This window comes from Physeter macrocephalus, chromosome 15 (genome assembly GCF_002837175.3).
Source record: "Physeter macrocephalus isolate SW-GA chromosome 15, ASM283717v5, whole genome shotgun sequence".
In the NCBI taxonomy this organism is placed as follows: Eukaryota; Metazoa; Chordata; class Mammalia; order Artiodactyla; family Physeteridae; genus Physeter; species Physeter macrocephalus.
The window spans coordinates 37,814,061-37,828,737 of record NC_041228.1 but is presented as its reverse complement, the minus strand read 5'-3'; the positions used below and the strand labels follow the sequence as shown (position 1 = coordinate 37,828,737).

Sequence of the window (14,677 nt, the reverse complement as noted above, 5' to 3'; positions counted from 1 at the left end):
AAAAAAAAAAAATGGTCATGAAGAACCTAGGGGCAAGACAGGAATAAAAACACAGACCTACTAGAGAATGGACTTGAGGATACGGGGCGGGGGAAGGGTAAACTGGGACAAAGTGAGAGAGTGGCATGGACATATATACACTACCAAACGTAAAACAGATAGCTAGTGGGAAGCAGCCGCATAGCACAGGGTGATCAGCTCGGTGGTTTGTGACCAACTAGAGGGGTGGGATAGGGAGGGTAGGAGGGAGGGAGACAAGAGGGAAGAGATATGGGGACATATGTATATGTATAGCTGATTCACTTTGTTATAAAGCAGAAACTAACACACCATTGTAAAGCAATTATACTCCAATAAAGATGTTTAAAAAAATCCAGGAAAAAAATAAAAATAAATAAAAGATAGAAAGTAAATTAGTTATTGCCTAGGGGTGGGGGGCAGGGTAGTGATGGCTGGCGGTGCTAGTTTGGTTTTTCAGTTAATGAAAATGTTCTAAAATTGATTATGATGATGGATCCCCAACTCTGTTAATATACTAAACAAATATACTAAAAATGAACTGTACACTTTAAATGAGTGAATTGTGAATTACAGCTCAATAAAGTTGTAACACAAACACACATATACATACACAGACAATTTAGAATATTAAATGACCAAAATCTGTTTCCAGGGAAGAAACAAATGATGATGTGAAAGTACAGTTGACCCCTGAACAACACAGGGGTTAGTGGTGCCAAGCCTCCACGCAGTGGAAACCTATATATAACTTAGAGTCGGCCCTCTGCATCCAAGGTTCCTCCATAAGTGCTGTTCCACATCTGTGAATTCAACCAACTGCAGACTGTGTAGTGCTGTAGTACTTGCTATTGAAAAAAATCTGCATATAATGGATCCATGCAGTTCAAACCCATGTTGTTCAAGGGTCAACTGTACCAGGCTTCAAATGACTGAAGCAATGTCTTCACACCTAAATTGTTTCCCTGATTCTTAATGGAAAAATTACTAAAAATATAAGGAACTTGTTTGCACTTTAGATACATTATAACTCCAAAATGCTCTCCTTTTCAGACAAGAATGTGTGGCTAGTAGTACAGTGATAATAAATAACCTACCTAAGGAAGTAATAGTTAAAATTTCAGAGTAAATTTTTCTTAAAAAAGCATTTAGGCAAAATTAGAAGGGAAATATTATAACAACTGAATATCAGAAATGCTCATGTAGAAAATGGTGGCAGCAAACACAGAAAAATAGTTATTGAATAAGAGAAGACCACAAGACTATCATAAGGGTGCAGCTCTATTTACAGTAGCCAGGACATGGAAGCAACCTAAGTGTCCATCGACAGATGAGTGGATAAAGAAGATGTGGCAATGTGGCACATATATACAATAGAATATTACTCAGCCATAAAAAGAAATGAAATTGAGTTATTTGTAGTGAGGTGGATGGACCTAGAGACTGTCATACAGAGTAAGTCAGAAAGAGAACAAATACCATATGCTAACACATATATATGGAATCTAGAAAAACAAAAAGCTTCTGAAGAACCTAAGGGCAGGACAGGAATAGAGACGCAGATGTAGAGAATGGACTTGAGAACACTGAGAACACGAGGAGGGGGAAGGGTAAACTGGGATGAAGTGAGAGAGTTGCATTGGCATATATACACTGCCAAATGTAAAACAGATAGCTAGTGGGAAGCAGCCGCATAGCACAGGGAGATCAGCTCAGTGCTTTGTGACCACCTAGAGGGGTGGGATAGGGAGGGTGGGAGGGAGATGCAAGAGGGAGGGGATATGGGGATATATGTGTACGTATAGCTGATTCACTTTGCTATACAGCAGAAACTAACACACCATTGTAAAGCAATTATACTCCATTAAAGATGTTAAAAAAAAAAAGACTGTCATAAGGGTCCTTTCAGCCTAGTAAAATGAAAAACTAGATGTGGGTTCTGTAAAGTGAGAGCTGGGGAACTAAAACAATTCAAAAAAAGAGTAAGCCTAGAAGTACGTAAAAGACGGGAAGGAACAGTAATGAGAACTAAGGCTCAGAAAGTCATAGCAGTTAGGGAGACCTACAGCTTAGAATGGAATTTTAAAAAATATATGGAAAAAAAACCCCTCCCAAATCTTTTAGCTTTCAAATCTCCATGTGAAAATCTGGACAGAGGCAGGAGTAGAGAAAATGCCCACTATCACGTTCTTCTAGTATGAATGGGGCAGGAGGGGGAGGGGGGACCTTTTAAGTAAGCTGCTAATGAGGAGAGATCCCAGAAACTGGTTCCTGTGTTCCATTCTGTAGTCACATGTTATCTCTACTGAGTGATAAAACCAGGAGTAGAGGTGAACTCTGGTAGGTACTATACAAAGCATGACATGGCCTTGCCCTTCAAGAGATTTTCTTCATAAAATAAATTATTATTTCACGTTACTATAATAATTTTTCATTATCATTTTTTGGGGGGGATTAGGGAGGATCTTTTGCACTTAAAGAGTTTATGAAGCTAAACTGCTTGTCAGGATCACCAATGACCTCCTTTGTTGCTAACTATTCGATAGTAAGTGATCAGTCCTCGTCTTGAGCTTTAGCAGAATCTGAACCAGTTAATCACTCCCTCCTTTTAGAACATTTTCCTCACTTGACTTCCAGGATACCACACTCTCCTGGCTATCTTCCTACCTCCTTGATTCTTCCTTTTCAGTCTCTTTTGCTGGTTCCTCCTCTTCTCCTCCATCTTTTAACATTGCTGTGCTCTGGGGACCGATCCTTAAACCCTGTGGTAGGCTGAATAATAATCCCTCAAGATACCAAGTCCTAATTCCTGGAACCTGTGAATGTTACCTTATATGGCAAAGACTCTGAAATGTGGTTAAGTTGAGGGTCTTAATTTAAAATCCTAAAGATGGGGAAATCATTCTGAATTATCTGGATGAGCCCTGAATGCAATCACAAGTGTTCCTACATGAGGAAGGGAGAAGGCGATTTCACACAGAAGAAGGGACTACAAAACAAGAAATGCAAGGAATACAGCTCTAATTAGATGTTGAAAAAGGCAAGGAAACAAATTCTCTCCTAGAGTCTCTGGGGGAAGTGTGGCCCTGCTGAAATCTTGATTTAGTCCCATTAGACATTTTGGATTTCTGACCTCCAGAACCATAAAAAAATAAATTTCTATGCTTTAAACCACTAACCTTGCGGTCGTTTGTTATAGCAGCCATAGGAAACAAGTAATAGTAAACTAATTTAATTGGTAAGGGCTCAGAATGATGCTGCTGTAGAGTGTTCAGAAAGAGATGAGAAACATCTTATTAGAAACTGAAGAAAAGGTGATTTTTGTTATATTGTGGCAGAAAGCTTAACTGAATTGTGTCTTGCAGTTATGGGGAGAGCAGAAACTGTAATGATGGACTTGGACATTTAGCTGAGGAGACTTCCAAGCAAAGCACTTAAGTTGCAGTCTGGATTCTTTATATAGCTTATAATAAAATGCAAGAGGAATGAGACAGATTGAGGGAAGAACTGAACAAAAATCTAAGCAAAAAGAAACCAGCACTTGATGATTTGAAAATTCTCAGCCTATCCGTATTTCAAAAGATGTTCAAATTAGGAGATACATTGTTAGAAAAACATGTTCTGGAGAGAAGGTCAAGGATGTGGCTGGACAACCTTTTGCTAATGTTGAAGAGATTAGGTGTGTGATTCATGCATCCCCTCAACCATCTCAACAGAAGCCAGGTACAGTGATGGGATTATCCAGGAAAGATCTGTGGAGAAACTTCTTGTTTAATGGTGTGAAACAATGTGACATACACAGGAGACTCACAAGATTTTTGAGAATGTTTTATCAGCAGAAACACTACCTGCTTGGCTTGAAAAGGATCAAGGATAGGATGAAATGAAGGAAGACTGTCGAACTTCCAAAATTCTACAAGCAGGAAACAGGTTGATAAAATACTTAGCTACAAATGTGATACTTTTCAAGAAAAAGGAAGGGTGACTCAGAGGGTGAACATATGGCCCAGAGGGCAGAGCCTCAAGTCACAGAAGATTACTCTCAGGCCTTGACACCTAGTAAGATTTTCAATACTGGATTTTAAAATTGCTTGGGACCAGTGAGTCCTTTCTTCCTTCCATTGACTCTCTTTTGAAATATCTGTAACTGTTATCTTATGCCTGTCCCACCACTGTATTCTGGGGGCATATAATTTGTTTCCTAGTTCAACAGGTCCATGATGGAGAGGAATTTTGTTCCAGAATGGATCATAACTAGAGTATAACCATACCTGATTTAGATGATGAGATTTGGGACTTCTAAGCTAATAATATTTAGATGAGATTTTGGACTTTGAGTCAATGCTACAATGGGTTGAGACTTTGGAGATGTTGGGTTGGTGTGAATGTATTTTGCATGTGGATACACATGAATCCTTGGGGGCCACAGGGAAAACTGCAGTAAGCTGTATAAAGGCCCCCCAAGATGTCTATGTCCTAATACCTGGAACCTATGAATATTACTTTACATGGCAAAGACTTTGCAGAAGTGATTAACTTAATAATCTTGAGATGGAAGATTATCCTAGAATACCCAGGTGGGCCTTAAATGCAATCATAAGTGTCCTTTTAAAAAGGAGGCAGAAGAATAATCCACACAGATGAAAAAGGTCATGTGACAGAAGCAGGAGGAAGCAGTTAAGATAGAAAAGATGCTAGTGTACTCCAGTGGCTTTAAAGATGGAGAAAGGGGCTATGAACCAAGCCTTCAAGGAATGCTGCTCTAGATGCTCAAAAATGAAACAGGTTCTCTGCGAAAGCCTCTAGAAGGAGCACAGTCCTGCTGATAGCACAATTTAGCCCTATAAGACTTAGTTTAGACTTCTGACCTCCAGAACAATAAAAAAACAAATTTCTACTGTTTTAAGCCACTAATTTTGTGGTAATTGGTTACCACATTTTTTCCGACAGCCATAGGAAACTAATACAGATTCCTTCTCTTTTCCATATAAACTCACTCATTTGAAGAGTCCCTTGAAGATCCCATTCAACCTCATGGCTTTGAATACCATCCATATACTGATGACTCTCCAAATCCAGCCTACATGTCTCTCCCAAACTCCCAACTTGTATATACAAACAAAGCCTCTGGTATTTCATAGTGAATTAAACAAACAGACTAATGGGATAGAACAGAGCCTCCAAATAGAATCTTTCATATACAGACACTTGATCTATGAGAGAGATGGAATTTTACAAAGTGGAGAAAGAATGGACTTTTCAGCATATGATGCCAGACAACTAGTTATAAAATTAGACCCCTATCTGACTCAAAACCCAAAGTGATTGATTTACATACACACAAAAGCATGCACATGAATGTTCACAGCAGCTTTATTCATAACCACTAAAAACTGAAAGCAACCTAGATGCCCTTCAAAAGGTGAACGGATAAACAAACTGTGGTGCATCCATACAATGGAATATTATCCAGCAATTAAAAAAAAAAGAGCTATCAAGCCATGAAAAGACATGGAGAAAACTTACATGCATATTGCTAAGTGAAAGATGCCAGTCTGAAAAGGCTACATACTATATGATTCCAATCATATAATACTTTGGAAAAGAAAAACTACAGAGACAGTAAAAAGATCATTTATTGCCAGGTGTTTGAGGAAAGAGAGGGAGGGATGAACAGGTGGAGCACAGGGGATTTTAGAGCAGTTAAGCTATTCTGCATGAAACTATAAAGGTGGTTACACAACATTATGCATTTGCCAAAATCTATAGAACTGTACAACACAAAGAGTAAACCCTAATGTAAACTATGGACTTTAGTTAATAATAATGTATCACTATTTGTTTATCAATTATAGCAAATATACCACACTAACAGAAGATGTTAGTAATTAGGGGAAACTGCGGGGTGGAGGGGGGAGAGAGGGAAAACATGGAAACTCTGTACTTTCTGCTCAACTTTTCTGTAAGCCTAAAACTCCTCTAAAAGATGAAGTCTACTGGGCTTCCCTGGTGGCGCAGTGGTTGAGAGTCTGCCTGCCGATGCATGGGACACGGGTTTGTGCCCCGGTCCGGGAAGATCCCACATGCCGTGGAGCGGCTGGGCCTGTGAGCCATGGCCGCTGAGCCTGTGCGTCCGGAGCCTGTGATCCGCAACGGGAGAGGCCACAACAGTGAGAGGCCCGTGTACCGCAAAAAATAAATAAATAAATAAATAAATGAAGTCTATTAACTAAAACAAAACAATGTGGAAGGTAAAACTGTAAAATTTTAGAATTCAACAAATAAGATACATTTATGCCGTTTTAAATATGACCCAGAGTGTACCTTCACAGAGAATACTGAATCCAATTATATTAAAATTAAGAACTTCTATCATAAAAAAAATTACACGGTGAAATAACAAGCCACAAAATGGGAGACAATATTTGTACCAATATAACTGAAACAAAACAAAACAAACAACATCCAGAATATATAAACAGCTCCTATAAAGCAATAAGAAAAGACAAATAACTCTAACAGAAAACTAAAAGACTTGAACAAGCACTTCACTGAAGAGGAAATTAGAATGGCCAAAATCTATGGGAACCACATGAAACTATATTCAATCCCATTAGTGGTGAGGGAAATATGCTAATGAAATATCACTTGACAGCCACCAGATTGGTGAAAATTCAAAACCTGGCAATAGCAAATTAATGAAGAGTACTGAGCAACAGGAACTCTTAATGTAAACTGGTACACCCACCTTGGAAAATAATTGTGCATAATTGAGTAAAGTTGAAGATGCAAATATTCTACTATTCAGCAATTTCTAAACACCTATCGGAAAATACTATAATGAAATTCTTGCACTTGGTCTCTGGCAAACATGTATAAAAATGTTCATAGCAGCATTGTCTGTAATAGCGAAAGATGAGACATTATTCAAATATTAGTCAACAGAGAATGGATGTATAAAACAGAAAAAAAAAAATCACTTAGTGGAATACTATATAGCAGTGAAAATGCATAAACTACAGTTTCATAAATCAAAATGGGATCATGATCCTCAAAAGTATACCCTAGAGCAAAGAATCAAGTCACAGAAGGATACATAAAATATTGTTCCATTTATATAAAGTTCAAATCCAGCAAGACAAAATAATATACTGTCAAATCCAGCAAGATTAAATAATATATTGTTTAAGAATATATACCTTTTTATGGCTAAGTAATATTTCATTGTGTGTGTGTATATATCATATATATATCATGTGTATATATATATCATATATATATCATGTCTGTGTCTGGCTATCTATAATCTATCTATCTATCTATCACATCTTCTTTATCCATTTATCTCTTGATGACCACTTAGGCTTCCATATCTTGGCCACTGTAAATAATGCTGTTATAAATACTGGGGTCGGGCTTCCCTGGTGGCGCAGTGGTTGAGAATCTGCCTGCCAATGCAGGGGACACGGGTTTGAGCCCTGGTCTGGGAGGATCCCACATGCCGCGGAGCAACTGGTCCCATGAGCCACAACTACTGAGCTTGCGCGTCTGGAGCCTGTGCTCCACAACAGGTGAGGCCGCCATAGTGAGAGGCCTGCGCACCGCGATGAGGAGTGGCCCCCGCCCGCTGCCAACTAGAGGAAGCCCTCTCACAGAAACGAAGACCCAACACAGCCAAAAATAAATAAATATAAATACTGGGGTTTATGTATCTTTTCAAACTAATGTCTTCATTTTCTTCAGACATATACCCAGCAGTGAAATTGCTGAATCATATGTTAGTTCTATTTTTACTTTTTTGAGGAACCTCCATACTGTTTTGCACAGTGGCTACTTACATTCCCACCAACAACGTATACAAAGTGGATGGACCTAGAGGGTATTACACTTAGTGAAATAAGTCAGACAGAGAAAGACATATATTCTATGTTATCAATTATATGTAGAATAGAAAAAATAAAACAAATAAATGTATGTAACAAAACAGAAACAGATTCACAGATATAGAGAATAAACTAGTGATTACCAGTGGGGAGAGGGAAGGAGGAAGGGGCAAGATAGGAGTATGGGATTAAGAGATACAAACTACTATGTATAAAATAAATAAGCAACAAGGATATATTGACAGCACAGGGAAATACATTATTTTGTAATAACTTTAAATGGAGTATAATCTATAAAAACATCAAATCACTATGTTGTACATCTGAAACTAATATAATATTGTAAATCAACTATACTTCAACAAAAGTTTTTTTAAAAAAATCAAGATATATATAAATGAAAAAAAAAAAAGAATATACACCTGGTTGGTAAAACTACAAAGAAGAAAACAGTAATAATTACCACAAAAGCAAGAATAGTGGATACTGCTATAGGGACAGGAGGGGAAACAGGGGGCTTCTAAGAAACTGTAATTTATATTGCCTAACCTAGGTGGTGGGTATTTGGGCATGTGTATAACTATTCTTAAAACTATACAGATAATGCTCGGTGCAAAAAATTTAAGACTATAAATACAAATATAACAATTATAAAAGGTAAAGGTAGAAACAAATATAAATAAATAAAAGCAACTGTAGAAATATAAATATAGTTTATATATGTTGCCTTGGGTCAAATATTTTAAAATGCTACATACCTTGACAAAAAGGAGCATAATTTACAGAAAGGGAGTGTATATATTTTCCCTAACTCTTTATGATAAAAAAATTCCAAATATCCATAGAAAAGTTAAAGTAGTAGTATAGTGAACACACCCATATAACTTCTGCTTTGCTTCAACTGTTAACATTTTACTGTATCTCCTCACTTGCTTTCTACACACACACATACACACACACAAACACACACACACACACATTTTTATTTTGAGCCACTGGAAGGTATATGCAGAACATCATGGCACATTACATCTAAATACTTCAGCATGCATCTTCTGAGAATAAGGTTGTTTTCCTACATTACCACATGCTACTATTGTGCCCAAGAAAATGAACGTTAAGTCTATAAAATCACCTAATATAGGGACTATACATTTTGTGAAGAACAGAAAACCTGGGAAACATACACAACAATATGCCTAATTGAAAGGTTACCCATAATAAATCCACTAAATATTCTGAGGAAATAAATATTCACTTACTTAAAAAACTCACCAATATTACCTATGGACTAAGTTTAACTAGGCCAAGATGGTGCAGCCAAATTCCCAACAACATATACCGTTATGAAATTTTTATTTTTAAATAAAAAAATCACAACATGTGGTTTGACACTAGAATAGAATATTTGAAATTAGAACTGTCCAGGAAAACTCACGCTGTGTGATCACTGTAAACAGACTACAATGAGATCAGGGCGGTTCCATTACAAAGTCGGTTTAAAAGAGACCAGGTGAGAAAGTTGTCATCCTGAGCCAGGTCCAGGAAAAATAAGTGTGGAAATTGAGACCCCCCCGCCACCACCATGTAAGATGAACTAGGCTCTTGGGGCATAACCATACATGTATCACAACCAATTTCCTATATATAAAGTGAATAGATTTCATTGCCCCAGTATGTAAAGTCCTGAAAAATCCAATTTAAAATATTTCATTTCAGACTTAAAATTATATCTATGTTCTTAAAGAAATACTCTATATTATCTATTATTATACTTGGCAAATTCCTAAGTCAAAGGAGATAGTCTGTTTAAAATAAAGACTGTTGGGGCTTCCCTGGTGGTGCAGTGGTTGAGAATCTGCCTGCTAATGCAGGGGACAAGGGTTCGAGCCCTGGTCTGGGAAGATCCCACATGCTGCGGAGCAACTAGGCCCGTGAGCCACAACTACTGAGCCTGTGCTGCACAACAAGAGAGGCCGCGACAGTGAGAGGCCCGCGCACCGCGATGAAGAGTGGCCCCCGCTTGCCACAACTAGAGAAAGCCCTCGCACAGAAACGAAGACCCAACACAGCCAAAAATAAAAATAAATAAATAAATTTAAAATAAAAAAAGACTGTTGTAAGAGACAAGGATACTACATAACAATCAAAGGATCAAACCAAGAAGAAGATATAACAATTGTAAATATTTAGGCACCCAACATAGGAGCACCTCAATATATAAGACAAATGTTAAGAGACATAAAAAGAGAAATTGACAGTAACACAATAACAGTGAGGGACTTTAACACCCCACTGACATCAATGGACAGATCATCAGACAGAAAATCAACAAAGAAACACAGGCCTTAAAAGACACATTAGACCAGATGGACTTAACTGATACTTATAGAGCACTTCATCCAGAAGCAACAGAATACACATTCTTTTCAAGTGCACGTGGAACATTCTCCAGGATAGATCACATGCTGGGCCACAAAGCAAGCCTTTGTAAATATAAGAAAACTGAAATCACATCAAGCATCTTTTCTGCCCACAATGCTATAAGGCTAGAAATCAACTACAGGAAAAAAAGTGCAAAAAACACAAACACATGGAGGCTAAACAATATGTTACTAAACAACCGATGGATCATTGAAGAAATCAAAGAGGAAATCAAAAATACCTAGAGATAAATGAAAATGAAAACACAACAATCCAAAAACTATGGGACACAGCAAAAGCAGTTCTAAAAGGGAAGTTTATAGTGATATAAGCTTACCTCAGGAAACAAGAAAAATCTCAAATAAACAACCTAACCTTATGCCTAAAGCAAACAGACAAAGAACAAACAAAACCCAAAGTTAGCAGAAGGAAAGAAATCATAAAGATCAGAGCAGAAAGAAATGAAAGAGACTAAAAAAAATAGAAAAGATCAATAAACTAAACTGGTTCTTTAAAAAGATAAACAAAATTCATAAACCTTTAGCCAGACTTACCAAGAAAAAAAGGGAGAGGGTCCAAATCAATAAAATCAGAAATGATAAAGGAGAAGTTACAAACAATACCACAAAAATACAAAGGACCATAAGAGACTACTATGAACAACTATGTGCCAATAAATTGGACAACCTAGAAGAAATGGACAAATTCTTAGAAAGGTACGATCTCCCAAGACTGAACGAGGAAGAAATAGAAAATAAGAACAGACCCATTACCAGCACTAAAATTGAATCAGTAATTTAAAAACTCCCAACAAACCAAAGTCCGGACCAGATGGCTTCACAGGTGAATTCTAGCAAACATTTAGAGAGGAGTTACCACCTATCCTTCTGAAACTCTTCCAAAAACACTGGCAAGGAAGGATACTTCTGAACTCATTCTATGAGGGCACCGTCACCCTGATACCAAAACCAGACAAAGATATCACATGAAGAAAAGAAAATTACAGGCCAATAGCACTGATGCACATAGATGCAAAAATCCTCAACAAAATGTTAGCAAACCAAATCCAACAATACATTAAAAGGATCATACACCATGATCAAGTGGGATTTATTCCAGGGATGCAAGGATTTTTCAAGATTTGCATATCAATCAACGTGATACACCACATTAACAAACTGAAGAATAAAAACCATATGATCATCTCAACAGATGCAGGAAAAGCTTTTAATAAAATTCAACACCCATTTATGATTTTAAAAAACTCTTCAGAAACTGGGCATAGAGGGAACACACCTCAACAAAATAAAGGCCATATATGACAAACCCACAGCTAATACCATACTCAATGGTGAAAAGCTGAAAGCATTTTCTTCTCTAAGATCAGGAACAAGACAAGGATGTCCACTCTTGTCACTTTTATTCAACATAGTTTCGGAAGTCCTAGCCATGGCAATCAGACAAGAAAAAGAAATAAAAGGAATCCAAATGGGAAAAGAAGTAAAACTGTTTGCAGATGACATGATGCTATACACAGAAAATCCTGAAGATGTTACCAGAAAAGTACTAGAGCACATCAAAGAATTCAGTAAAGTTGCTGGATACAAAAAAAATTTTTTTAATAAATTTATTTATTTATTTATTTTTGGCTGTGTTAGGTCTTCGTTGCTGCATGCAGGCTTTCTCTAGTTGCAGCGAGTGGGGGTTACTCTTCTTTGTTGCAGTGCATGGGGCTTCTCATTTCAGTGGCTTCTCTTGTTGCACAGCACGGGCTCTAGGCACACGGGCTTCAGTAGTTTCAGCACGCGGGCTCTAGAGCGCAGGCTCAGTAGTTGTGGCGCACGGGCTTAGATGCTCCATGGCATGTGGGATCTTCCCAGACCAGGGATTGAACCCGTGTCCCCTGCATTGGCAGGTGGATTCTCAACCACTGCACCACCTGGGAAGTCCATGGATACAAAATTAACCACAGAAATCTGTTGCATTTCTACACACTAACAGCAAAACATGAGAAAGAGAAATTAAGGAAACAACCCCATTTATCATCACATCAAAAAGAATAAAATACCTAGGAATAAATCTACCTAAGGAGGCAGAAGACATGTACTCAGAAAACTATAAGACTCTGATGAAAGAAACTGAAGACAACACAAACACATGGAAAGATATACTGTGTTCTTGGATTGGAAGACTCAATACTGTTAAAATGACCATACTACTCAAGGCGATCTACAGATTCAGTGCAATCCCTAACAAATAACCAATGGCATTTTTCACAGAACTAGAGCAAAAAACTTTTAAATTTGTATGGAAACACAAAGGACCCTGGACAACCAAAATAATCTTGACAATGAAGAACGAAGCTGGAAGAATCATGCTCTCTGACTTTGAACTATATAACAAAGCTACAATAATCAAAACAGTATGGTACTGGCAAAAAAACAGACACACAGATCAATGGAACAGAATAGAGAGCCCAGAAATAAACTCACACTCCTATGGCCAATTAATCTATGACAAAGGAAGCAGGAATATACAATGGAGAAAAGACAGTCTCTTCAATAAGTGGTGCTGGGAAAACTGGACAGCTACATGTAAAAGAATGAAATTAGAACATTCTCTAACACCATGTACAAAAACAAAACCAAAATGTATTAAAGACCTAAATGTAAGACTAGATACTATAAAACTCCTAGAGGAAAACATAGGCAGACCACTCTGACATAAATCACAGCAAGATATTTTTTGACCCACCGCCTAGAGAAATGGAAATAAAAACAAAAATAAACAAATGGGACCTAATTAAACTTAAAAGCTTTTGAACACCAAAGGAAACTATAAACAAAACGAAAAGACAACCTACAGACTGGGAGAAAATATTTGCAGATGATGCTACCGACAAGGAATTAATTTCCAAAATATACAAACAGCTCATACAGCTTAATATATAAAAGAAAAAACCAACCCAATCAAAAAATGGGCAGAATACCTAAACAGACATTTCTACAAAGAAGACACACAGATGGCCAACAGGCACATGAAAAGATGCTCAATATTGCTGTTCTTAGAGAAATGCAAATCAAAACTACAATGAGGTATCACCTCACACCAGTCTGAATGGCCATCACTATAAGGCCAAAAACAATAAATGCTGGAGAGGATGTGGAGAAGGAGGAACCCTCCTACACTGCTGGTGGGAATGTAAATTGGTGCAGCCACTATGGAAAACAATATGCAGGTTCCTTAGAAAACTAAAAATAAAGTTACCATGTGATACTGCAATCCCACTCCTGGGTATATATCCAGAGAAAACTCTAATTTGAAAAGATACATGCACCCCAGTGTTCATAGCAGCACTATCTACAATAGCCAAAACATGGAAACAACCTAAATGTCCACTGACAGATGAATGGGTTAAGATGTGGTATATATATATATACAGTGTAATATTACTCAGCCATAAAAAGAATAAAATAATGCCATTTGCAGCAATATGGATGGACCTAAAGATCATCATACTAAGTAAGTCAAAGACAAATATCAAATAATATCACTTCTATGTGGAATCTAAAAAAATGATACAAATGAACTTATTTATAAAACAGAAATAGACTCACAGACATAGAAAACAAACTTATGGTTACCAAAGGGTATAGTAGTGGGGGGAGAAATAAATTAGGAGGTTGGGATTAACATATACACACTACTATACATAAACTAGATAAACAACAAGGATCTACTGTATAGCACAGGGAACTATATTCAGTATCTTGTAATAACCTGTAATCGAAAAGAATCTGAAAAAACATACATACATATACATATACATATGTATGTATAACTGAATCACTTTGATGTACCCCTGAAACTAATACAACATTGTAAATTAACTATACTTCACTAAAATATATATATATATATATATATGTGTGTGTGTGTGTGTGTGTGTATAGCCATCCTCCAACTGTAATCACCTATCTAGTAGAAAGGTAGAAAAAATAGTTGTGGCTCATATTGTGTGATGCCATTTATATAAATATCAAGATAGGCAAACCCGTAGAGACAGAAAGTAGATTAACGGCTGCCAGTGACAGAGGAGAGGGGGATACTGTGGCAAAATGAGGAGTGACTGTTAATGAGTACAGGGTTTCTTTCTGGGGTGATGAAAATATTCTAAAATTGATTGTGGTGATAGTTGCACAACTGTCTATATACTACAGAAAAGAAAGAATCCAATCTGTTGTATAGTTCAAATGGGTGAATTGTACGGTATGTAAATTACATCTCAGTAAAATTGCTAATATATTTTTTTTTTTTTTTTTTTTTTTTTTTTTTTTTTTTGTGGTATGTGG

At 37.1% G+C, this 14,677-nt stretch overlaps 1 protein-coding gene across 5 annotated transcripts in view; it reads right to left on the bottom strand.

Annotated features, from left to right (window-relative positions):
• The window catches only part of STK3 (serine/threonine kinase 3), a 340,768-nt gene that overhangs the window by 45,557 nt on the left and 280,534 nt on the right, over window positions 1-14,677 (bottom strand). For 2 of the 5 annotated variants that reach the window (XM_028500778.2, XM_055091263.1), the window contains one exon: window positions 11,955-12,264. The exons of 2 other annotated variants lie outside the window; for them this stretch is intronic. In XM_028500778.2, the coding sequence (XP_028356579.1) occupies window positions 12,249-12,264 (16 nt within the window). In that variant the 3' untranslated portion in view covers window positions 11,955-12,248. Of the gene's footprint in view, window positions 1-6,876; window positions 6,919-11,954; window positions 12,265-14,677 lie in introns of those variants that run through there. One more of the 5 variants, XM_028500781.2, reaches the window with a different exon arrangement.